The following is a 27,769-nucleotide window of genomic DNA, read 5'->3' as shown; positions in this document are numbered from 1 at the left end:
CATTCCATGCAAAAGTTGACTTTTATGCAAGCCCCATGCATTTTACTACCCAAGAATGGGTATAAAAACATGTGCGTTAACTGGATTCCATATGCATTGTTTAGCATCGTGCTTACAACAACCACTCAGAAAAACAACAAAATTAACGCAATTATGCAACATTACGAAATGTGACGCCTGTCCGAAAATGAGCGTCTGCGAGCCATTGGTGTGCTTGAAGCAGGATTTTGAAAGACAATTTAACGTCCACAGAAACACCATTTGGTGTTTATGGCAACGTTGGCAACGGACAAATGCAGTCAGAGACCACCCTCGGAGTGGCAGACCACGCGTAACCAATAATCGACAAGACAACTGGATTCGGACAACACACCTACGAAATCGATTCCAGCCAGCAACAGTGACTGCCAGAAGCATCCCTGGCCTTCGACGAATATCTTCACAAACCGTACGTCGTCGCCTCACATGTGCAGGGATTATCGCCAGAAGACTCACCAGACGTCCCATTTTGACAGGAAACCACCGTCTACAGTGGTGCAGACAGCGTCTATGCTGGACGGCCATGCAGTGGGGACAAGTTCTAATCACTGACGAGTCTCGTTTCCACCTCAGCCACAGCGATGGACGGATTCGAGTGTAACGACGTCGAGGTGAACGTTACGTCAATCACTGTCTCATGGAAGAAGATCAGTTCGGGGGCGGCAGCGTTATGGTATGGGGTGGGATTACAGCAAGACAGAGGACCCGTTTGATAGTGGTTGAGGGAAATCTCAATGGACAGCGCTACCACGACGAGATCATCGGCCCTGTTGTTCTACCGTTCTCGCTTCCCTGATCTCTCACCAATCGAGCACATGTGGGATGAGATGGACGGCGCCTTGACGTCAACCACGTGTTCCACAGACACTCAAGGAACTTCGAAACATGCTCCATCAGATATGGACAGATATCCCACAGGACTTTGTACGACGCCTGGTGCATTACATGAGACGAAGATGTGTTGCTTGCATTGCAACCAGAGGTGGACACACACGCTATTGATTTGTAAATTGACATTTTGGCATGTTCATGTTTTTTTTATGAAATCACGCATTTTCTGTCAGTATGGCAAACACTTACAGAAGTCTTTTATCTGTTGCAAACCGAAATTGTTTCAGATTTGGTAAAAAACATAACTCTGCATTAAATCTTATTCAATGTCACAGGAATTTTTGTTGTTAGGTGTATATATATATATATATATATATATATATATATATATATATATATATATATATATATATATACGATTATCTGTCCTTGATGTCCTGGGGTATTTGAGAAGATCATGGGATATGAAGCGACACCTCAGTTTATTGCCAATGGTTTCCCTCATGCCTGTCTCGTTCAGACAACACCAATGATGAGGTTGACATCCCATCAGCCATTCTTTGTCAAGAAGCCGATGGTAATCTGATGGTAATCTTCAATAGATGCCGATGTTGTGACCCTTTTCACACCACTGACGACGACATCGTTAAATCCGTCCTTGGAGTGAGTGAGTCAGTGAGTTGGGTTTTAGCGCCGCTTATAACAGTATTCCAGTTTTATCGCTGCGTGTCAGCTTAATGTGGGAGGAAAGCCCGAAGTGATGCAGGTCTCAGACGTTTACCACTTCAGTGAAACCCACGAGTACGGGTATGCTGCTGACAAACCTAGAAACATAATCGGAGCGACCGGGATTCGAACCCATTATCATAGGTTTCTGGCGTGCCCAAGAGACTCTGCACAGCGAATCGCGGCGCCGAAGACGACCGTGTCCCCCTAAGTATCATCCACAGAAGTCAGGTGCCTGTGTGTATCTCTTCGCCTTGATTATCCAGCTGATTTCATTCAAATAAATATGACTAGGTAATTTGTCACAATTGTCACAATTGTCATTGACTGAGAGGGACATTTTTATTTGTCATGGCATACCCGTGTTCTGTTTGCAATCGTATTGCTATGGATCTGTAATAGAGTGCCTTAATGTGTCTATCTGTCCATGCCAACGTATTTCGAAGGTACTGTACCACTGCAATAAACCTACAGTTCTTCAGTTTAGAGGTTTTTGTTTCAAAATATGACCCTCTAGTTCACGGGTCGTTTGCGAATGTAACCTACCTTCGAAAGATCAAAATTGTACACAGTAGGTTTAAACAAAAATGTTTCCTGACTTGAGAATTATAGTGTCATTACAAAGGAAGCAGGTTCTTGCCACTTGCCGCATGTTGTATAGTATCATTGGTGCGCATGTATAAGCATCTGTTACATGTATATGTGTCGCACGTTTGTTATCTGCGGCTGACGTGATGATAATACAACTGACGTCACTCTGTTGATAGTATAGTATTGACCTTATCTTGACACGTGACGCACAATGCCGATATTTGTTTGCGTTAAGTACAGATCTTCAGACCGGGCATACAGGCCAAGTAAAGATACTAGGGCCACATCAAGTTGCATATTGTGAATGAACTGCGATTTACGCCACTTTGATCAACGTAAAACACAACTCACTCGCTGTACGCAACTTGTTATAAGGTAATTGTGATTTACGCCACATTGAACAGTTATTTAGTAAACACACGGGCGTGATAACCTCTTTATCATACAATGTCATTCTTAAATTCTGGCGTCGAAAACATTCTTTTCTCTTACAAACGGTATTTTAACGTTTTCCTAGAACATGCGCATTAATATACTGAACCGCAAAAGAAACGTCACCCCAGGTAAAATTACATTAAACGTTGTCATTTGAACATCTGGGTTATTTTTGTCGAAGCTTATAAAATTTAACATAACCTTGTCTGGAAAAATGAAATTTGATAATAAAAAACAAAACAGATGGCAATAAAACCGATCGCCCAAACGCAACGACCATGGTAACACGATGCACGTGAGTTCCGTACAAGTTGAAATGCACATGCGTTCCCCAATTTCTTGCCCTATAAAAATCCACCAAGATCGTATAACATTCATTCGTTATTGAATTGCTACCATATGCAAGGATTGACAAGAAATCAGCGACACCAAGCCCTTGGACGATTGCAAGCTGAACAAACCGCCCGGCAAGTAGCCAATGCATATCAAGTCCACTTAAGGACCATATACAGGCTCCAGCAACGGTACCAGGCCACCAACACTACAGATGACCGACCACGTAGTGGAAGACCAAGGGTCACCACGACGTCAGGATCGTCAGATTCTGCGACATCATCTTCAAGATCGCTTTGGTTGCTGCTGCGGAAACTTCTCGACAGACCATGGGGACACACCAGCGACACATTAATGCGGACACCGTGCCCGCCGAAGACCCATTCTGACACCACGGCATCGCCGTGACCGTCTTCAGTGGGCAACACAGCACCAGCATTGGCGCCTCCAGCAGCGAAGAAGAGTCCTCTTATCAGACGAGAGCCGTTACTGTATCTCAACACCAGATGGCAGAGAGGGTGTCTGGCGACGCTATGGGGAACGTTATTCGGATTATTGTGTTGTTGAGAGAGACTCGTGGGGTGGTCCGAGCGTCATGGTGTGGGGTCTTGAACATCGGTCCAGGGAGAGGCAATGGTGTCACAGCAGTTCAGTACATTGATCAAGTCTTGAGACCGCATGTACACGCCATACCTCATTTGGCACGTGGTCGCAACCACGAGTTTCAGCATGATAACGCCCGTGCCATCACTGCGAGAGCAACAAGAGACTTCCTCCAGCAGAATGGCATCAGAAATATGCAGTGGCCAGCCCTCAGTCCCGATTTAAATCCCACTGAGCACCTGTGGGACGAGATTCAAAGACGGCTGAATGACGTCCGACCAAGGCCGACAACTGCAGCTGAACTGCATCAGGCGTTCCTCAGAGTGTGGGCTGAAGTGCCTATGGCCTTCATCAACCGCCTCATCCATTCCATGTATCGACGTTGCACGACAGTCACAAGTGCACATGGCGGACACACGAGATGCTGACTTGTGAGGCCACTAGTGTTGTGTTTCACTTTAAGAAAATTTGACACTTTAATTTCTACCTTGATGATCAGTTTTGCCAAGTTTAATCTTTTTAATATGTCTCAAAATATGTTTACAGTGTTTTGACAAATACGGTTTCTCATATATCTGTCCATGGTGACGTTTCTTTTGCGGTCAGTATATATATTACGCCAGAATGTCAGTGATTTGTCAGTCGGACAGTGACAATAGTCAATATAGTTAGAAAACCCAACTAGTCTGAGGACCAAAACCTGCTCCTGACAAAACTTGTGGACGAAAACAAAGCGGTTTTGTTAGGAAAGTTCGGGGCAGGCGTGACAGCGCAGAAGAAAAAGGAAAAGTGGGTGGAGTTGACCCACACGATCAACGCAGCATTTCCAGGTACAGCAGACCATAAAGATAGTTTGTGCCACTTTTTGGTATTGAAATATATTTAAGATTCAAATAATGTTCAAAATTCTATTGTTATTCAAGATTTTAGTATTTTGGCAAATTTTCACAGCAGCAACGCACATAAAATCAGAAGGATTTTTTTGGATAGAACTAGATTATTTATATTTTATTTTATATTTTTTATTTGACATAAATATATTTTCAGGGAAGAAAAAAATAAATGTTCTTGCACAAGTTTAGTTATATTATAGTGCCACATCCAGTACATATTCGTTTATTTCTGAATTTACATTACACGGTTGAGAATTGAATATTTTTATGTAAATCATAGGATGCATCAGAGCCTCTGAGGAGGTGGGAAAAAATGGCATAACATCCAAAGTAAAGCCAGGGGAGAAATTGCAAGGTACAAGCAAGGTGTTATCAGCACAGGTAAGTATTGTAGTTCACATTTTGCAACACTGAACTGGAATAGTAGTTTTACAGTGCACAAATCACCAGATCTGAGATACATTTAATCTTAACGCTGCTGTCTACACACCATGAAGTACAGGGAAAAACATGTGGTCACACAGGGAACATACTGGGAAAATTGCAGCACATTGGTCTGAATGACAGAAACAAAGCATGTCAGAGAATAGAAACATTCTCCATATACAGACTTTACAGACTTTACCTTACGTGTGATGGAGGTTGATGGGAGTGTGATGGATGCCGATGGAAAAGTGTCTACTGTTGTAAATCACGTTGTTCTGCGGAAAGCATTAATTTGTCAGTGTAGAGTTGCAGAGGCCGAGTTATCGCCTGTTCAACAGATGCTACCTCATTGATGAACTGATCCGTGAACATGATGCGGCGTGATAGTTATAGCAATTATTATAACTGAATTTGCCATTAGTAATTGTTTACAGTATTCAAGCTTCAATTATAGACAGTTCGCACGGTCTCGGTGCTATCGGCTAGACAAATATTCACACATGCGATCCATGCTTGCCGTAGAAGGCGACTAGGCTTGCCGTAAAAGGCGACTAACGGGATCGGGTGCTGATTTGGTTGACGCATGTCATCGTATCCCAATTGCGTGGATCGATGCTCATGATATCAATCACTGGATTGTCTGTTATTTACAGACTGTCATCATATAGCTGGAATATTGCTGAGTGTGGTTTTAAACAACAAACAAACAAACACATACGGAGATGTGTTTATGATGACATTAGGGTTCGACCTACATTAAATGTCAGTCAGATCATTGTGAAAACATGCAAAACGTGTTGTGTTTGTAACCGGTGTGCATCTGAATTAAAGCAAACAATATTTTAAGAACAGCTGTTGCACATTTAGATATACGTTTCTCTGAATAATGGTACTGTGACGAGGACCGCCACGTGTTTATATGGCTTATATATGTGAAATGTTTAATTCGCTTCGGTTTTCAGTTACCTTTTACGTGGTAACTAAATAACCATGAGAGACTTTAGTGTGTATAAAACATATTCTTAAAGTTCAAACAATTAAGTTATCACCATGGCATTATTACTCATGCTAGTTTAAATGGTAATCATGTAACACTGTCATGTAATATTTTGTACTGATATAGTATAATCCTAGTAAGGGTAGACGGCACCATTCTTTATCAGTCTTCAGATAGCAGAAGGAACTATGTACCCCCACTGTCACGTTATCACTTCCCTTCGTTTTGTATCGGCTGATGTACATCGGTGGTTTCCGGTATAAGCACTCTGGGTAATGCACGCTTGAGAGAAACAAGTGTGTTGTGTTTGATGTGGAGTGTTGAGTTGAGAGCTAATGACTGAGCATAAGCAAAACAATTACAAAACCAGATATTTTTTTTACTTCAAAGAAAAACACCTGGCGACAATGTCACTATTGTGACAGGCAAATAAAAAAAATGTCTCAATAGTCTAACGCATAATTATTGTTTTCAAGAATTTTCGGGATTTTTTTTGGCCGTAACATCGCAGGCTCCCGGCCCGAAGAATATCAAATGTTCGGCCGGGCGATTGTTGCCGAAACCACATGGGCTATATTAAATATATATGGCTTATATTAGAATTTGGATATGTATGGTCAACATGTTGTTCTTCTCCGCAGATGAAATAGCCAATTCAAACAACAAGCAAACTATAGACTGTAATAGTATCTTCCCACCATGCTCCAAGGTTGTTAATTTGATGTTTAGCGCCGCACGCAGCAATATTTCAGCTATATGACGGCTGCCTGTACATAATCGAGTCTGAACCGACAATCCAGTGTTTGACATCATTAGCATCGATCTGCGCAATTACGATACGATTACGACAATTATCAACCAAATAAGCTAATCCCGGTTCGCCCCGATTATGTTTCTAGGTTTGTCTGCACCATCCCCTCGCTCGTGGGTTTCTCCGAGGTGGTAAAGTGAGAGAGAGTAAGATTGGTTTAACACTGCTTATGACAGTATTCCAGTTACATCACGGCGTGCCAGCTAAATGTGGGAGGAAAGCCCGAAGTGATGCAGGTCTCAGATGTTAACCCACGAGAACGGGTGTGGTGCTCACAAACCTAGAAACATAATTGGGGCGAACCGAGATTCGTGCCCACAATCATAGGCCTTAGACGACTGGGCCGATCCCTACTATCGGAGAAGCATTTGCAGTCGCTTATGCTGATCGTCAAAATATAATACCAGCCCCCCTCCTTCAACCCCCCCCCCCCCCCCCTGCCCTTCGACGATTGTATATAAAAGGTTCGTAGACAACGCATTTTATTATGTCTACTTGTCACATACTGTTTACCTGTGACCGAGAAAGATAACCAAGTTATTTCATTTGAAGCTCAAGGTTGGCATTTGCTTCCTTTGTTATCTTATTTATAATATTATCATTCCAAATGTACACATATAATAACTAAAATAACAATTTCTCTAAAGTTAATTTAACAACATCATTTGCTGTTGTATCTTTTCGTTGCGTTGTACATGTGTACAAGGCGGGCCCAAGAAGCTGGCAACTCACGTGTCTCACCGAGAGAACTCTCAATTCTGTGTTTCCAGGCAGTCGTTTGCCGCAACATAGGACACACGTACGGTGCCGGATGTAGTGGAGCCGTTTTGTGACATATATAGGGTCAGTTGTTCACTTTGTGATAAAGGCATGACATTTGGCATAGTTGTAGGTAATGACATTCCAAATATTTTCAGATATGGGGGCAATCCCCAAAAATCCAATATGGCCGCCAAATCAAATTTGGTCGACGTCGAGGAATAAAATTCTTGTATATCTCATGTCAACATGACCCACAACCGAAATGTATAAGGAAAAATGAACAATCTTTCACGATTCAACAAATTAGTCAAGCGTTCTATTTGAGATATGTCTTACTGTTTCTCCCCGAGGCAAGAGAGTTAACTGACTTTAACCCTTGCAGTTTCCACCCTTGCCGAACTAGGCTGGTAATATGGAGCTACATTTTGGCTGTACTAACGAGTCTATGCATAGTCCAATCAAAATCGCGGAACGGAATCAAAAACCGGTTCGTAAACTGTCGTGCAGATTTCGGTCGATTGCAGGATTTGCAAAACATGTGCAGCGCCAACTCGTTGTCCACATAAATTTTCCAAATCTTTTCATGTTTTTAATCTAGGTGATTTGATGCACTTGACGATGTAAGACCCATTTTGTCACAAGATAGACCTTGATTATCGATCAAAACGTCTTGACTGGGCGCCGTCATTTCGTTTGGAAGAAATGCATGTGACACGAGAGGTGGAATCCATAAGAGAGGTTTAGAAGGGACATAACTCGAAATAGCCACTGGTGGCGCTACTATTGAGCCCGGGAATTCCAGCCCAGTTCGGCAAGGGGGGAAACTGGACTTTTAAAGTCAGTTAACTCCCTTGCCTCAGGAAGATGACTGTTTTATGGACATTGACGTTCATCGTTTCTGGCGACCATGCTTCTGCGACTGTGTCCCGGATCCGAGGAGACGAAAGTGACCACAGTTGACACATATATTAGAAACATTCACTTGTGATGGGATGTTTACGTGTACACACACGCTAAACAGGCATAAACGCAACGGTTTGAAACTTGCGTCAGCAGTAACTGACCCACATGATCGTCTCGAATACCTATCTTCCCACCTGCTGCCTTATCACAAAGTGTTTCTATCGGTCCCTGTATCGCCGCAGACGAATGAGAACTTGACAGAAACCTTGACTAACATAGAGCGTTGCTTGATAAATCAGTGGCCTATAGCTAATAACCTGCCAAATCGGATCTTGGGACGGTGCCACCGGTGGGGCAGGTTACGCTCGACTTTCCGGTCTCGAAAACCTGTATTAACGCTATTTGATAATGATTCATAAAAAATAGTGCAATCGGACTTGTTCTTATTTCTTATGATTATAGCAATGGTTTCGTCACTGTTGTGTGGGGCATTCGTCTAGGGCGCCGCGATTCGCTGTGCAGAGTTGCGTCCCTTGGGCACGCCAGAAACCTATGATTATGGGTTCGAATCCCGGTTCGCCCCGATTATGTTTCTAGGTTTGTCAGCACCATGCCCGTGCTCGTGGGTTTCACCGAGGTGGTTAACATCTGAGACCTACATCACTTCGGGCTTTCCTCACACATTACGCTGACACGCCGTGATATAACTGGAATACTGCGTTAAACCCAACTCACTCACTATTATAGTTGTGAACATGACATCGCAGAATTATTGGAGTATGTTTTGTACTCATGAAATGTCGGAGGTGATGAGATCCTAGCATACGTGCCAGCATCTACTTAAAATGTCGTCCCAAGGTATGAATGTTGTCATACTTGAGACGGCGCCTCCTCTTATTCTTCGATAATATTGAGTGTTGGATCTGTAAGTAATGGTGCAAGTGGCAGGTTGGACCCATTTGACCCCCACTTGTCCTTAACCGTGACCCGGGATAGGTTATCTGCTTCACACGATAACGCCTGGCCGGTAAGTTTCATTTCAATAATCGGTAGCATTTTGGTATACCTTATTGGTGAGGGGCGATGGGGTAGTCTAGTTGTTAGATCATTCGCTCGTCACGCCGAAAATCCGGATTCGATTCCCTACATGGGTAAAATGTGTGAAGCCCATATCTGGTGTTCCCCGCCGTGATATTGCTGAAATATTACTAACAGCGGCGTAAAACCAAACTCATTCACCTTATTGATGACGAATCAAATGAGCGAAATACACACACTATACATCAGTCAATTCTAGAAGGTTTCGTTTGTTTGCTTGTTTGTTTGTTTAACGCCGCACTCAGCAATGTTCCAGCTATGTGATGGAGGTCTGTAAATAATCAAGCCAGACAATCCAGTGATTGTTATGATGAGCATCGATCCACGCAGTTGGGATACGATGACATGCCTCAACCAATTCAGGAAGCCTGACCACCCGATCCCGTTAGTCGCCTTTGACGACAAGCATAGTTGAGTCTTACGGCAAGCATGGGTTGCTGAAGACCTGTTCTACCCCGGATCTTCAGGGGTCTAGAAGGTACAGTGTATGTTAATTCACGAATGCCATTACTTTGCAATGGCTATTAAACATATACATTGTACTCTGCTCACAAGCGACCGATACTTATAGCAACGGCCGACTAATCTGAGGATTGGCTGGTCACTGCACCCCGACGACATGTGTATTTGTCCATGCTATCCACCACTGGTTCGCCAGGCCCCAACCTGATCATGCACAGGCCACCGTAACATAGCTGCAATAATACTAACTGCGGAGTAAAATAGCAATGTCTCACTCACGCACTACGCAATATATATCACGGGGAGGCTCTGGCATCTGTCAAAATGTGTAGAGTCGAAGAAAGTCCAACGTCGCGAAGGATCATATGTCATGTATGGCATATTATGCAACGTTGGATTATTTCTACGAAACTTTTAAATTATATAAGTTAAACATATATTTTTATACACATATAATGACCTAAATATTGTGAATTGTTTGTGACAGTTAATCAATGAGCTCGTTGTAGAACCTGATTTTGAAACTGAGTATATATTACACAAGATAAACGCCCCTCCTATCTTCAATGAAATAAAGGTCACACATCACGATAGCGTGAGTATGGATAAAGCAAATGAGATTGGTTTGCGTTGATGCTGAACTGACGTAGGTGTGAGTGAGACCCCTTCCAACAGAGAGTGTCTTGTACATAGTCGACCATGGGTGCAGGGATTTATGACATTGTGCTGGTCGCAGTCGTAATTGCATCTGGGGCTGGACTGAAAATGGAGAATGGTCAAAATCATGCTGCCATTTCTGCAAATTCATCCGCAGCGCAGAATACCAGCCTCTTGGACGACACGGGGAGTCTCGGGAGAGACAGCGGCGTTGTCACTCATCCACATCCAGACATGAAAACATTGATACCCACTTTTCCTCCAGAAGTCGACGATCCTGGCTTGTTCGCGCTGATGGGGTTTGTCAACAGCATCGAAAAGGTAAAAGGAGGGGGTGCTTTACTTGAATCTCTCATTGTCACACTGGATGGTGTAAATGCCGAGCAGTTGAAAGGAATAACGTCACTCTTGCCACTTATTACTGCTAATCCCGTTCACAAGAATGGTGGTTTCCTTAAACTGATGTCAGTCCTTGCATCCACCCCTGACGGAGAACGTCTTGTGAAACAGGCTATCGGACTCCTCGGAAATACCACATATGATGAGATTCAAGATGTCAGCAGTTTTGTTCCGATCATCTCTGGAAAGGCTAACTTCAGTGAAGGGGCGCTGATTCTGAATGATTTCATTAAAGGCAACACAAGTGAGGAAATCCTGCTGGCGACACTCGGCACCAATACCAGTGAGAGCATCATGGAAGTGTTACCCGCTGTGTCAGAGCTCCTCCAGACAGGATCAGTGAATGGTATGATTGGGGAACTATTGACCCTAGGTGGAACTGCTAATCAAATGTTGATGGGTTATATAGGCAAAGTTGGTGGTCAGAACTTGGTTAATTTAGCTAACACCGTGTTGCCTATACTAGCGCCAGTGTTTTCGGCTCCTGGTGGAATATTTAGCAACGCCTCTGCAAACTACACCATGACTGTTCTCAAAGGAGTGTCCCATAATTTGCAAAATGTGACGGTTCAGAAGGAGTTCGGAGCTGTAGCTGCTCAACAAATAGTTTCTATAATGAACAAGGGAATACACATGCTTTCACCGTTTGCAATCTATCCGAATATATACAATCTGACAGTAGGGGAAACGGTACTAGAGGCAGTAGTTTCTCTCATAGCAAATCTCAATACAACTGCTGTTCGTGAAGTTCTTGGTAATTCCTCGTTGCTGGACAGGGTCGCAGATATAGCGGCACATGCACAGTCCGTTGATGATTTCGAAAAATATATTTTTGAAGTCGTAATTAATTTCATACAAGAGACTGGCATTGATTTTCTGGCCACTATTGTCGATGAACCGGAAATATTGTTGAACCTATCTCTGTCGAGGCCTTTTGAAGCTGTGTTTGAAATTATAGATGCTATAAATGTTACTAAGCTACAAGGTCGCTTTGGCAATTCCACACTAGTCGACGATATAGTCCGTGTCATATCTACGCTGAAGTCTCCGGAAACAACGGTGGAGTATTTCATTCAACTTATCCAAAGACCGAGAGTGATGCGACTTGTTGGGGGGTTTCTTGGTAGTCAATTCAGCTCATTGCTCCAAAACGTGTATACAGTCTTATTATCGTTTGAAGATGATCTGGACGTGACCAACTTAACACTGTCTCAGCCACTAGAAGCATTGGAGACAATTCTTGAAAACATTAACGACACCAAACTGGAACATGTGTTGGGTAATTCGTCTATGTCTGACAGGATTATGTCAATCGTATCACGGTTGCGATCTCCAGGACGAGGGGCGGGCGTCAACCCTCAGTGCATGACAGACCTCCTTGAATATTTCCATGGACTCACAAGACTGGACATGTGGGCTCTCAACAGTATGTATACTGCATTATATTAATTGTTATTTTTCTTTGTCCATGGTGGTTTTTTATGTGTTTTTCAGAAATGACTAAGAAGTTGGTCGGGAGGCTTCTTTTAAATCAAAATAAAGTCGGACATTCGTGAGTTACCGTCGATTTGTTCGTGCATTGATTTTATAGTCGATTATTGTAATAGACGAATAGTTAATTTTCAATAGGGGACTAGAAGTTTAGTAACGTAGCGCTCCAAGTATTCCGGAAGGTTTGCCTTAATATTCTGTTAGTCTGATGTCTCAGGCAGGTTTTCTGGCCTTTTGTACGACCTAGTTGTGGTATCAGGTTTTTTCAATAGGTCAATGTTTGTCATAGAGGTAAGTGTTCATTTTCGTTCACAAAAAACGAATCATGTTTGAATATCGTGTCGGAATCAAGGAAGCAACTTCCCAATTGCGTCAATAAAATGTTATTGTGTATTATATGGACACTATCATAATCGCATGTTATATACCGTAACAGTAACTATATACAGCTTTGTCATTTTAATAGTTAGGGCGTATTTAGTTGCCGTATACGGTGCCACTTTGGGATAGCAAAAATATTTAGCGATTAGTCAGCCGAGCCCAATATTGTTCTGCTCACCTAATATGATACCGTATACGGTAACTAAAGACACCATAACGCATTCACACCATGACGAAAAGTTTACACTATTTGGTACCCATATCTCACATTGACACACCATTGACGTTAAGGGTTAAAGGGAAGCTACTCTTCAAACCTTAGAGGCCAAACCGTGTTGATAATTTTAACTATAATCTTTATTAATAAAGTCACGAACGTGATCTAAAGAAATATTAATGCCCTTGCAGATCAAAATTTATGATATTCAAACACAAAATAGTGTCGCATAACGAATTTTTGTACCACAATTTTCATGTGGAGTATGGGAGGTGGGTATTGGAAAATCCTAATTCCTAAACGGTATACGGTCTCAAACTCGGTCAGTAACAACCATTTGGATTTTTACTGACGGTATACGGGCTAATGTGGGGTCAGTAGTTCTGCTCGCTGATTGGTCAATCTCACTTTGAGGCATAATAAAACGGCTTGTGAGGTTAACTACTATTCCTTTTTTTTTGTACTCTTTAAAACATGATGTCACATGAACTATATACACTAATAGTGACTAGCTTTGATGAGTGCGTTAATAACTATTAATAGCCAGACCTCAGAGCGATAGTGAGTGAGAGATGCACGTACGTTAAAGTTTGGGTGCAAAAAATGTAGCCGGGCATTTGAAGCCGATGTATTTCATGGTCTTGATTGTGTCCATGTGGACATTACACGCAGTAGTTGTCTGATAACACTGACGGTCATTGTTATTTGTTCAACCAACAATTCCTTGGGAGTGAGGCGATTGTCAGGCCACGCTACATCGACACACTGACCCCATCGTTAACCTGTTTTAACACGTCAGATAGACATAATGATAACATTGTATATGGCGACCCGACACCAGGTGAAGAACCGCGTGTGATTAGCGGTATCGCCATGAGGTGATCGATTGACACAATATAAAACGCATTGTAATTAAGTCGTCATGAAGAGGTCATGTTTTGTCAGATAAGAGATACTGGTCGATGATGTGCACGTTCTTCGTCCTATTTTTTAGCAAGCACAGTTGCAATACACAACTACGTGGCATGTTTAGTGACATTGTGCAATATCACAAGTGTTTTGAAATTTCTTGTTTACGGTGAGATGTCTTTGACAGCACAAATAAACATCATTAACGTCCCTGAAAACGGTAGAAATAAGTCCACTAGTCTTTCTGATAATAACATAGAAAAACCCTACAATTGTCCAATTGGCAGTTTGGCAAAGACTATAGGGCTAATGACAATTTCCAACGATGAGTATGTTATTAGAGTGAGTGAGTTGGGTTTAACACCGCATTTAACAGTATTCCAGTTATATTGCGGCGTGTCAGCTTTATGTAGGAGGAAAGCCCGCAATTGCGTGGATTGATGCTCATGTTATTAATCACTGCATTGTCTGGTCCATACTCGATTATTTACAGACCGCCGTCATATAGCTGGAATATTGCTGAGTGCGGCGTTAAACAACAAACCAACCAACATTCTAGCTGCCCTGGTGATGGGATAACTCGGACTGGTTGTTAAGAGATGTCGTACCAGTAGGGTGTGATTTGGGCATAGCACTGACGCGTACATAGCTTGATTTCAAGACAAAATAAACAAAAGTATACTTTCGTCAGCGTGTAAGCTAGCACATTATCCTAACAAGGAGTTAAGTGGTATACATACATTAAAGAATGATCTCATTTAACGTTCCTCCAGTATTGATCATAGCGAAGATGAAAAACATGTTTTATTCCAATGTCCACTATACGATGATTTAAGATCTACATTTTGTAAGAGTGTAACGGTCAAAATGTTCAACTTTTTAAACCTGTCAAACAATGAGAAATCGTGTGTCCTTTTTAAACATGAGATATATTTCACTGCCAAACCTTGCCTTTAATGTACAACCCAGAAAGCTGTCGTTAAATGTAAAACATATTTATCTGTATATATCATCTAGTTTTGTATGGTCTCTCAGAACTATATATGAGTGGCCCTGTATTATTATTTTATGCCTGTTTGTTAATGATGTACAGCGATGAGACGAAAAATTAAATATCTGTCTGTCTGTCCATTGTCCAGTGCTTGACGCCAGTGGCAAGCCAGGAAGCAGTCTGCTGAAAGGGGCTGTCAAGTTCTACGGCAACTACGACGAGTGTCTGGAGACCAATGTTACACTGAAGGGCGTGACCGGGGGGCCGGGGCGAGAGATACGAGGAAGCTACTGCAACCTAGCCTTCACCCTGCCACAGTCCGTCCTTGACGCGACAGGTGCTCTGGACACACCAATGCCTGTAAGATACAGATTTTAGCACGTGTGATGCATGTGTGATGCAATAGTTAGTTTTGTTTGTCCCATTTAGGCATGCGTGTAGTGTACAGTGATATTCACTTTCCAAGGATTTACTAGTATAATAAAGTGTACATATTTAACCGTGCACGGGTGGCCAAGTTGTCTAAGGCCCCGCGATTCGCTGTGCAGAGTTGCGTCCCTTGGGCACGCCAGAAACCTATGATTGTGGGTTCGAATCCCGGTTCGCCCCGATTATGTTTCTAGGTTTGTCAGCACCATGCCCGTGCTCATGGGTTTCACCGAAGTGTTAAACGTCTGAGACCTGCATCACTTCGGGCTTCCCACATTAAGCTGACACGCCGCGATATAACTTGAATAATGTTAAAAGCGGCGTTAAATCCAACTCACTCACTCACTCACTCACTCTGTATGGTTCTGTGTCCGCAGCTCCCCGCTGACTATGTTCCGGCCCTGGAGTGGCACCTGTGTCTGCCTCAGTCCTGCAATGAGGACACGCTCTACTTCGCCCTGTCTTTCTGTGAGTGGATTACTAACATTGAATTATATATACTCACCGCCAAAAGAAACGCGAACCATAGATACATACAGAGAAGTATGTACGTTAAGAAAAGATGTTTCCAATGTGTACCACTGGCAAAACTAACAATCAGTCAAATGTTACCACGGTGTGTCTTTATTCTTATCACGATATGCTGCACGTGATTCACATGCTAATCCTGCACGAGACAAATGGTGCATCTCGAGTCATGGATCTATGACGTCACATGTGATGCGTTCATGAGCATCGGTTAATACAACATGCCCGTATGTTCGTTATTGCATCGAACCAATCTAATATCATCTCATGAATATGAGTAATTCTTCATATATTAACCAATATGAATGGCATTCGCGTTTCTTTTTTCGGTGAGTATATTTTTAACCAACCATACCTCGATACAGATTCACCAGTTATGTGCCGACCCGTGGAGATTCCGGGGTAGAATAGGACTTCAGCAACCCATTCTTCCGTAAAAGGCGACTATGCTTGTCGTAAAAGGCGACTAACGAGATCGCGTGGTGAGCCTCGCTGACTTGGTTGATGCATGTCATCGTATCCCAATAGCGCGGATCGATGCTCATGATGTCAATCACTGGATTGTCTGGTCCAGACTCGATTATTTACAGACCGCCGTCCTATAGCTGGAATATTGCTGAGTGCGGCGTAAAACAACAAACAAACTAAAGTTGTGTGCCTTGTTGTATATATCTTGATGTACCGTTAGATTAACATTGTAAAGACCCTGTCGCCGCAATCTCACGTCACAAAATCCGCGTGTCAGTGTTTTAACAGATTCGTGAGACATCCTCCAAACTAACAAGTTGAACAATAAAAAAAATATTAAACTAAATCTTTTGGTGAATGTCAATAAAACAGGCACGACTACCAAACCCACATTTTGTCCCTACTTAATTGCATTCATTGATGTAATGTTAATTGCATCCCAATTTTACACAAGGCAATAGCCGCGCTTGATTTATATGAACCTATCGCTGCAAGTGCGTCAGGATTTTTTTCACGTGATGAGATATGCATTAACGAGCTGATTAGAACTGTGTAATACTTTGACAACAATTGTGTGTTATAGTGCCCCTGGATGTGATTGACAGCAGCGTGTACAAAGTGCAGTGTTCACATGAGCAGGACCTCTCTCACGACACGCCCGCCATTACTGCAGTGTAAGTGGTCCAAACTAGCTGCTAATCACACACTGATGCACGAGCTATTCAGGCCAGCGCCAGCAGCACACACTGAACGTCAGCAAATGCCGGACTGAGTGATACATGTTTTCATCACTGTAATCGTTTTCCTACAAGTATTGAATATTGAAGCGATATACATAGTGTTCACATATAAACAATGGGACAGAACGAGAATAACAAAAGTGGCTGTTTACCCACAGCAACCCCGTCAATATCCGCGTCATAAATACCCAACAGACTAAAGCAACCCATGCGTATCGGAAGTCTTTTGCAACCCAAGTTTGCTCTTAAAGGCGACTATGCTTTTCGCAAGAGGCGACTAACGGGATCAGGTGGTCAGGCTCGCTGACATGGTTGATGCATGTCATCGAATACCAATTGCGTGGATCAATGTTCATGATGTGAATCACTGGATTGTCTGGTCCAGACTCGATTATTTACAGACCGTCGTCATTAAGCTGGAATATTGCTGAGTGCGGCGTAAAACAACAAACCAAACCAAACCAAAAATTTCTTCAGAACAACATACACCACGTCAATTTCTTTTCATGCCATTGTACCAATTCACTTCACACACACGTACACGAACACGTACCCGCACACTAACGCATACTGATTAATCTTCCGGATGGTGAAGTATCATATTTAGTTGATATCGTATTTAGTCTGGCAGCTGGATATATACTGTTCAGATCTCAAAGTTAAGTCATGAGAATGATGTGCAATTCCAAATTTAAACAGACAATATATTTTGCTCATTACGATCAATTTCTGTTCACTGCTGATGCATTTATATTTGTTGACACATTTCGAATTTACGTTTTAGAACGGATCATGTAAGCAATAAAATCAACACATAGCAAAATCAATACAGCCTGGTGGGTATCGATTCTCAGATGATGTTGTGTCATACTTTGAGTCAGACTCATCGAAGTGACATAAAATAGGCGAGAGGGAGAGGGAGAGGGAGAGAGAGTTAAAGAGAGAGAGAGAGAGAAAGAGATAGTGTGTGTGAGAGAGAGAATATGCAAGAGCGTACATGTACATATATTTTGCATAATGAATACTATTATACTTTTAGACTTCGAGATAGTAAACATTCTGCTGTACGGTGCAAACAAACTTTATTTTTGTTTTAATTGTGTGCAACAATTGTAATGTAAGATCTATCAACTTTAACATGTAAACTTCAATACACAGAAACAACAGAGGTCCATATCATATACATGCCCTTGTGCCATGATCTGGGAGCACTCAGCTATTGTAACTCACGTGCGTCTGGCGTATGATAACGGTATCGCTATGTTCTCATTGTCATACACCTCCTTTGATCAGTTAGATGGTACTTCTGTCACAGGTCCGTGCTAGGTCTGATTGTCTTCCTCACTCTGCTGGGCACGCTCTATGACGTCGTCACCGGAGAGGTTCTTAGAGTGAAAAGGAAATCTGACAACAACCACGATGAATACGACGGCGATGTCATTGCAGACTTCGACAAAAAAATCGGCAGGACCAGTTTCAATAACGGTATATCCATTGTATCAATGAACGGGAAGCTGGTGGATGGGGCTCCCGACAACGACAGTGTTTCCACATCGACACTTCCCTATGAAGATTACGACGAGGACCAGGAAGGTACGTACAAGACACACTGTTCTCAAGGGGTACAACATCCATTTTGTGTATCAATTGTATCAATTGACATTTGACACAATGTCCCCAGTAGATGTATTGAGTGAGGTTGTACGCCATAGGCATCTATAGCAGCATGACGTCGCATAGTTGTACAAAGCATTTTTGCACTAAATTGAGCATTTCTTGATGCATTGGTAGGTGTTCATTTTTCACAGATGTTCCTTGTCCAGAAGTCCCGTGAAGATTTCGGGTTAGAAGCTTCCATGCTTCTTTTGGATGCGACTAACGGTATAGGGTGGTCAGGCTCGCTGACTTAGATGATGCATGTCGTCGTATCCCAACTGCGTAGATCGATACTCATGATGTCAATCACTGGATTGTCTGGTCTAGATTCGATTATGTACATAACGCCTTCATATAGTTGGAATAATACGGCAACGAAACAAACAAACAAACAAACAAACAAAACCTTAGGCATCAACATCAGAATAACGTCGGATAGTCGTGCACAGCATTTCTGCATTAAATTGAGCACGTGTGCATTTGTTGATGCATTGTCAATTGTTCATTGCTCACATGTGTTCATTATCTGCAATTACATACATGCTCAGGCCGACCTTCAGCTGGCGGGTTACAGCTGGCAACCCGGGGCATAATAGTCGGGATATAGATACCTCAACTGTTGTGTAATGCATGTTTCTTGTAATAAGATATCTCCAATATACCGCGAAATTATTCACAGTTCCCAAGTGTACTACACTGCAAGGCAAAACAAAGTATACACTTAAAAATTGGATTTGATCAAATTTTATCAAACGTTATCAAAACGTTACGAGGCGGAAAACAGTAACCGACACACTGCAATGATGAGGTCCAAAACGCATCTATGATACCCGTGTCAAATACATTGCCATGCATAACCATATCTTGTCTCTTTCAATTCTAACCCACGGGACTCCTTATCAAGTACATATGTACCTTTAGTTTTATATTTTCAGGTGTGTGTCGGCGGTTGTTGCTGTGCTTTTCCTTCAGTCGTAACACGGAGAAGATATTCGACACCAGCAAGAGAGTGGGCAGCCTTGGGTGTGTTCACGGCATCCGAGTTCTCAGCATGGCGTGGGTGATCCTCGGACACATGATTGTCTACACCAGGGGCGTTACAGGTGGACACACGTTACATGTAGTCTTCTTTCAAATTAGTCATAAATGCCTAATTTTTTCATCATATTTACATTTAATATTGTCCACTGTTACACATACATGTCGACATATTTGTATCGCGATGGTGCCAGTTAATTTGAATATATCTCACAGGAAATCATTGTTTTTACCTGTCAGAGAAACCTTTACCATTACTTTTATGTTCTGATGACCTTATAGAATGTTTAAATGTTGTTTTTCAGACGAGAATGTGACAGAAGTTCTGAAGAAGGTGAAACACTTCACTATGCAGGCTGTGGTCAACGCGTCCCTAGCTGTCGACACGTTCTTCCTCATTGGGTACGTATACCAGTGCTGACACAGTAACGGGAAGTTGTATTTCCATTGTCATAACGAGACAAGGACATCAACATTAACCTTGTGTGTTTCAGGGGATGTCTGGTAGCGTTCTTGTTTCTGAGACAAGCCAAGAAAACCGGCAAGTTAACTGGGCGGCAGATGGCGATGTATTACGTTCATCGGTTCTGGAGGTTTGTGACAGACTGAAGTAACTCAAAACTCTTGGTCATCTGTTAAATCATTATTATGGCGTTACGCTATTGTTGTTGCAGTTGAAACAATTATTTCGTTTTGAATGAAAATCGTCCGGGAACCGAGGTTTCCGGATATCTGAAGTCCGTATAAGCGGGGCACGACTGTATTACAGAGAAATTATAGATCAATCAGAACATGGTTGAAGTCGGAGAATCACTCGAATCTGCTAATATCAGGGAAGAGAAATAAAGAAGTCCCTAGTGGAAGGGGTGGAGGGGGATGGAGGTGAAGTTTGTTGATCCTACTCCCGGAATCAACAGATTCAGTTTCCCAATACATATATGAACGAGGTTAATATTCAGCATATTTATCCAGATATCAAATTAAGCTGTTTGTATTTGTGTTGCATCAGCCATTGTGTAAGCCGTATTATAATTACTATCTGTTCTGATCTAAAAGTCATGTTAATGTTACATCTTGTATAAATGGAGATAATATTTCTGGATCTGAAGGTGGATCCATTGTCCGGTCCAGACTCGATTATTTACATACAACCGTCACATATTGCTGAGTGCGGCGTTAAACAACAACCATCAAAACACCACGCACGCACGCACGAACGCACGCACGCACGCACGCACGCACGTACGTCAAAGCCCATGTCATAACATCTCACTTCACGTATCCCGGCCATCTGATCCCCATCTCTCATCACCAGCAACTTGAGATAATGGTCCACAGGACACACGCCATCAAGGTAACTGTTCCATATGTTGCCTTGCAGACTGAGCCCCGTGTACCTGGTGATCCTGATGACCTACACGTGCCTCTTCAAGTACATGTTGGATGGCCCGCTCAAGTCGGACGGCCTCCACTATGACAATGTCCACTGCACGTCCAACTGGTGGACCAATGCCCTCTACATCAACAACGTATACAAGTCAGGTGAAGGTGTAAGTGCATTCATGATATTGTGTTTAAAAGTGTGTGGACTCGTGAAGATACGGGTTAGAATAGATCTTCACCAACACTTGCTTGCCATAAAAGGCGACTATGCTTGTCGTAAGTGGCGGACCGCCTCCGTGGCCTAGTGGTAAAGCGTCCGCCCGGAGAGCGGAAGGTCTGGGGTTCGATCCCCGGCCGCGTCATACCAAAAAGACGTTAAAAGATGGTACTTGTTGTTACCCTGTCTGGCGCTCGGCATTAAGGGGCTAAAACAAGGACTGGTCGGCTCGGAGTCAGTATACTGTGTCTGAGTGGAGTATTCTTATTAAACAGTGCCATGGTATCTCAGTGGGCTAGCACTATAAATTCGCATCAGTCCGGACTAGTACAAGCAGCCATACACACATACATGTGCATGCACGTCGCTATATAAGTGCAATAAGCTTGGACGCGACGTTAAACCCAAATTCACCTCACTGTAAGAGGCGACTAACGGGATCGGGTGGTCAGGCTCGCTGACTTGGTTGATGCATGATGACAATCACTGGATTGTCTGGTTCAGAGTCAATTATTTACAGACCGCAGTCATATTGATGGAATATTGCCAACAACAAACAAAAGTTATGTGCCTTGTTGTATGTATCTTGATGTACCGTTAGACAAACAACAAACAAACAAATTATATGTAGTGTTATGCAACTTTTTGGGTTTAAAACTACGGCTCTGCCTGAATACAATGCTTGAGCAGATGAACACATGTAGCGTGTTTGCAACCTGTTGTTTTTTCAATAGTTCCGGACGGACGTACATGGTGGATAGTTTCATATGTTGGAATTACTGTGATTAGTTTGATTGTTGTTTAACGCCGCACTCAGCAACATCCCAGGTCTATGTCGGCGGTCTGTAAATAGTCGCGTATGGACCAGACAAGCCAATGATTGACATCATGAGCATCGATCTACGCAATTGGGATACGATGACGTGCATCAACTAAGTAAGCGAGCCTGACCACCCGATCCCGTTAGTCGTCTCTTACAACAAGCAAGGGCTGCTGAAGTCCAGTTCTAACCCGGATCTGTACAGGGGATTTCTGTTACTGCTTAAACTGACCGAGTCGGTGGGGTATCCTAGTGCTTTATGCGTTCGCTCATCGCGCCAATGACCCGGGTTCGATTCCCCACATGGAACAATTTGTGAAGCCCATTTCTGGTGTCACCCGCCGTGATATTGCTGAAATATTTCTAAGAGCGATATACTCACCATACTCACTCATTCACTTAAACTGACCGTCATTGCCCGGAGACGGTCAGCATGATATGTAAATCAGCTATTGCTACTTTATTTCAGTGCATGAGGTGGACGTGGTTCATGGCTGACGACATGCAGTTCTACATCATAGCACCCCTGACGCTGGTGCCTATTGTCCTGGGGTACGTATCAAAGTCCATCCGTCATTGTTTGTTTGTTTGTTGTTTAAATCCGCACTCAGCAATATTCCAGCTATATGACGGTGCCATCCGTCACAGGAGGCAATGGGGTAGCCTTGTGGGAAAAGCGTTCGCCTGTCACTAAATGTACCGGGTTCAAGTATCCGCACTTCAGACGTACATCAGAGCTTCTGGTCTCTCCGGCGGTGATATTGATGGAGTATGTCTCCCAGCGGCGTAAAACCAGACCCACACATTCACTCTGTTTAAGTAGAATGATTACGATTACATGAAGTGCAAAACGACGGAAACCCGCTGTCTACGACACACATAATGACAAAATTATACCAACGTGATCACTTTGCCGAGACATGGAGTTCATGGAGCTCGGGCGTACACTGTGTTGACAAAGACTGTCTTCCGAATATACCCACTGAAGGTATTGCGACCATTGCCTCACACTGTCAGTAGTGTCTGTCCTTCCACTGCAGGCTTCACGCACTTGGGGTCATCCTGATGGTGTTGCTCGTGTTCGTCCAGATCGCCACCTACGCTTACAAGGAATACTCCGTTGATGGCGCCATGCTCAAGTAAGTCGAGAATAAAAATCAGACAGTTTCAAATATCCATTCATATGATTTTATTTTAATACAATGGTCATTAGATGTGCAGTGTACTTTTCACAAAAATAGTACCGTTATAACGTGATTTGGATTAAATAAACGTCTGAGTATAAAGTCGGTGAACAGCAATCCTCGTACATGTACAAGGGCTGGTCTAAAGGTTCTCAGCCTGACTAACCTTCAACTATGGTCCATAACTGAACTGGTCAATGTAGGACATTGATTGGGTAGTGCATTTCAAGTTATTTGGTCTGTTGAGGCCATTTATATATAGGTGACAGTCAGCTGAACGTGCTGAAACATGGGTCTGCCACTATGATCCCCAGTGAAAACGTCAATCCATGAAATGGCACCATTTCACATCTCCGGCAACAAAGAAATACAAGTCTTCAAGATTAGTGAAGAACGTTATGGCCACTGTATTCTGGGATGCAAATGGTGTGATCCTTGTTCATTCCTTAGATGGTCAAAAGACGATTACCGGTGCCTACTATGCTCTTTTGCCTCATCGCCTGAGAGATTCTTTCAGTGAAAAGTGGCGAGGAATGCTGACTGCTGGAGTCCTACTTTTTCATGACAATGCCTTTTCTCACACCTCTCGACTTGCAAAGGCTGCTGTGCGACAATGTGTTTTTGAAGAGCTTCCTCACCCTCGCCAGACCTGGCACCAAATGATTTCCACCTTCTAAATGCCACTGAAAGAAGATTTCCACCTGTTTCCTGAACTGAAAGAACACCTTCGTAGAAAGCGCTGTGACGACAACGATAACCTCAAAGATGCCGTGAATGGGTTTTTTCAGGATGCTTCAGAAATCTTCTTCCTGACTAGAATAGAAAAGCTTCACTATCGATATGAGAAGACTATTGAAAAGCAGGGAGATTATGTTGAAGTATAAAGTTAAAAAACACTTTCACAAGTGTTGGTTTTGTTTGTTAAGCTTAGAACGTTTTGACAAGCCCTCGTATGTTAATTAGCAACAAGGAATACTAGTATGTGAACACATATCTTTGGAAATCGTACAGAGCAACTCAAAGTGACATCATTTGTTTCTTACGTGTACTTGTTTTGCACAGGAATGATGAGCAGTTTATGCGAGAGATTTACTTCATGCCGTGGTGTCGCGTGGGTGTGTTTGCTTTGGGTCTGCTGCTAGGCTTCATCCTGAACAAGACAAAGTGTAAAGTTCACATTCCCCGGGTAAATACATCTTCCGTTCCAGTTCACTACATATGCGACGTCACGTGACCAAAAGATTACATTTGCAACAGTTTGGATGGTCAATATAATTCCAAAGCACGCTTCGTGGTAATGAGGTGTACACGTTCAAGGAATGGTGGAACTTTCGATCCCATAAAATTCGTACAATACGCTGGGCGGTGGGGCAGCCTAGTGGTTAAGGCGTTCGCCTTACATGGGTACAATGTGTGAAGGCCAATGCTGGTGTCACCCGCCTCAATATTGCTGGAATATTGCTAAAAGCGGCGTAAAACTATACTCACTCACTCACTCAGTGCAAGACGTCCTCGCTGTTATGTATGCTTCTGTGTTGCAGTTCGCCCTGGTGGTGGGGTGGCAGGTCGCTCTGGCCCTCGGGCTGGTGTGCACGTACATCACGTGGAGTGAGTGGAAGGTGGGTCACATCAGCTGGGACAGGGACACGCGACTCACCCACGAGACACTGTCCCGGCCAGCCTGGGCACTCTTCGTGTCATGGATCATATTTGTGTGCACCACGGGACATGGAGGTGTGTAGTCTCATCGTGTGCCTGGTAGCTCGGCGTGGTAGTGTGCTTTTTGTTTGTTCTTTAACGCCGCACTCAGAAATTTTCCAGCTGTTGGAATCATTGATATCATGAGCTTAGATTCACGCAGTTGGGATTCGATTACATGCATCAACCAAGTCTGCAAGCCTGACCACCCAATCCCTTTAGTCGCCTCTCACGACAAGCAAGAAGGGGTTGCTGAGACCTATTCTCGCCCGGATCTTCACGGTCTACAAAAACTAGTGTTTATACGTTTGGTTCTAATATTTGACAAGATTTTGGTCGTAAATTATCCTTAATCAATGCTTTACTTTGCGACTGCAAACAACATATGCACAAAATGAAACGTGACTTGATAATAATTTATTTACAAAGACCATGACACAGAACGAATGGCGCAAACTCATCAGGAACGCCAATACACAGCCATGTTGTTTCTGTGACCAGGAATCGTGGACCGTCTGCTGTCATGGGGGGCGTGGATGCCGCTGGGTCGTCTTACATACGGGGCCTACTTGATCCACCCGATTCTCATCACGTACACCGACTTCTCGAAGAGAGCTCTTGTCTATGTCGACTTCATCTTCATCGTGAGTACAAACGTCTCAATATCCGTCTTAAGTGGCACCTGAATGGCTGCCGATCATACAGCGAGAGTATGAAATTGATATATAGTGTATATAGTGATTGGCAATGGCCATGGTATGCATCCGTCGCTGTTTTCGCAAAATGGTATTCTGTGCCTAACATGATTGTCCACATTGTCCAGAAGGCCCACAAAGATTTTCATATCAGTGAATAGAGGGCAACTACTGCAGGGCGACAGTAGTCGCCCGCTAACTACTGCCAACGCAGAATGTCATACAGCGAAATCTGTTTGTCAAGGGAGGTTTGTCCGGTGTAATGGTCCGGATTGACACATTAACGAGTCATTGGGATGGATCGATGTTGCTGTGTAATAGAGATACCTCTCCATCAAGATGCAACTAGATGGTTTTATCTCTGTGTGTTCCAGGCGTATCAGTTTATCGGAACGTTTGTGGTGTCCTACGGTGTGTCGTTCGTATTCAGCGTCCTGGTCGAGGCTCCAACACTGGCTCTGGAGACTGTGGCGCTCGGACGTTACAGAGGAGTCCGCTGATTACCCGACCCTGCACACCCTCCTCTCACTCCCCCACAACGTGCCTCACACCCACATGACGTCCCTCATACCCTCACACACTCTCTTTACAACCCCAACCCCACCGCGACCCAACTCCGAACCCCACCCCGAATACCACCCCTACCACACCCCACACCACTCTGGAAACAGCAGCGCTGGGAAGCTTGATAGGAGCCCGATGATCACTATATACCACATATATCCACCCACACCCCGACGTCCCTCCACACTCCCATACCCCCACTCTGGAGACAATGGCGCTGGAACGCTGAAGTGGAGACAAACCCCAGCTATAGAAGAGTACGATGACCCCCTAGCCGTCCTCCAGTATTCATAGCGAGTTCGCAAAAAATCGAATTGTACCATACTTTACCTGTTTAACAGTTAACCCTCTTTATCGTCTTACAATGAAAGCTCCGAGTTGCAATCGTACACCTCTCATTATAACAGACAAGTGTAGACCCGTGTATTACGTATACCACCGGTCTAGATCTATGCAGGGATGTTCTATGGTCACACTGATGTGACTCTTTGTGTTGGTGTGATGTACGTGACTCAAGTACCATTATGTAAATAAGAATCAATAATATATAATATATACTATACTAATTTTGTTGTGACTTGTTGGATTCAGTAGATCATGGCTTGAAACGCGCAACAATACATATCACGGTCTGAAGTGGTGCATGTACTGTAACCAATACATAGCATGGTGCGAAGTGGTGCATGTACTCTAACCAATACATAACATGGTGTGAAGTGGTACATGTACTGTAACCAATACATAGCATGGTGTGAAGTGGTACATATACTCTAACCAATACATAACATGGTGTGAAGTAGTACATATACTCTAACCAATACATAGCACGGTGTGAAGTGGTGCATGTACTGTAACCAATACATATCACGGTGTGAAGTGGTGCATGTACTGTGACCAATACATATCACGGTGTGAAGTGGTGCATGTACTGTGACCAATACATATCACGGTGTGAAGTCGTGCATGTACTGTAACCAATACATATCACGATGTGAAGTGGTGCATGTACTGTGACCAATACATAGCACGGTGTGAAGTGGTGCATGTACTGTAACCAATACATATCACGGCGTTAAGTGGTGCATGTACTGTAACCAATACATATCACGGTGTGAAGTGGTGCATGTACTGTAACCAATACATATCACGATGTGAAGTGGTGCATGTACTGTGACCAATACATAGCACGGTGTGAAGTGGTGCATGTACTGTAACCAATACATACATGTAGCACGGTGTGAAGTGGTGCATGTACTGTGACCAATACATATCACGGCGTTAAGTGGTGCATGTACTGTAACCAATACATATAACGATGTGAAGTGGTGCATGTACTGTGACCAATGCATAGCACGGTGTGAAGTGGTGCATGTACTGTGACCAATACATATAAC

The 27,769-nt window shown here is 43.2% G+C and overlaps 1 protein-coding gene across 1 annotated transcript; it reads left to right on the top strand.

The window, feature by feature from the left end:
- Positions 1-10,609: 10,609 nt before the first annotated feature.
- Positions 10,610-26,889, top strand: LOC139465461 (O-acyltransferase like protein-like). The gene is made up of 16 exons (XM_071247183.1): positions 10,610-11,803; positions 12,032-12,392; positions 15,104-15,315; positions 15,762-15,852; positions 16,964-17,054; positions 18,436-18,713; positions 19,712-19,879; positions 20,120-20,216; positions 20,309-20,407; positions 21,196-21,364; positions 22,704-22,786; positions 23,275-23,373; positions 24,481-24,604; positions 24,960-25,152; positions 25,618-25,760; positions 26,186-26,889. The coding sequence occupies exons 1-16, from the start codon at positions 10,610-10,612 to the stop codon at positions 26,309-26,311; spliced, it is 3,528 nt and encodes a 1,175-aa protein (XP_071103284.1). The 3' UTR covers positions 26,312-26,889.
- The last annotated feature ends 880 nt before the right edge of the window (positions 26,890-27,769 follow it).

The sequence above is a fragment of the Haliotis cracherodii genome, unplaced genomic scaffold (assembly GCF_022045235.1).
Source record: "Haliotis cracherodii isolate W230 unplaced genomic scaffold, xgHalCrac1.p SCAF_18, whole genome shotgun sequence".
NCBI lineage: Eukaryota > Metazoa > Mollusca > Gastropoda > Lepetellida > Haliotidae > Haliotis > Haliotis cracherodii.
The sequence above is the reverse complement of the archived record's forward strand: the minus strand, read 5'-3'. Positions and strand labels throughout refer to the sequence as shown.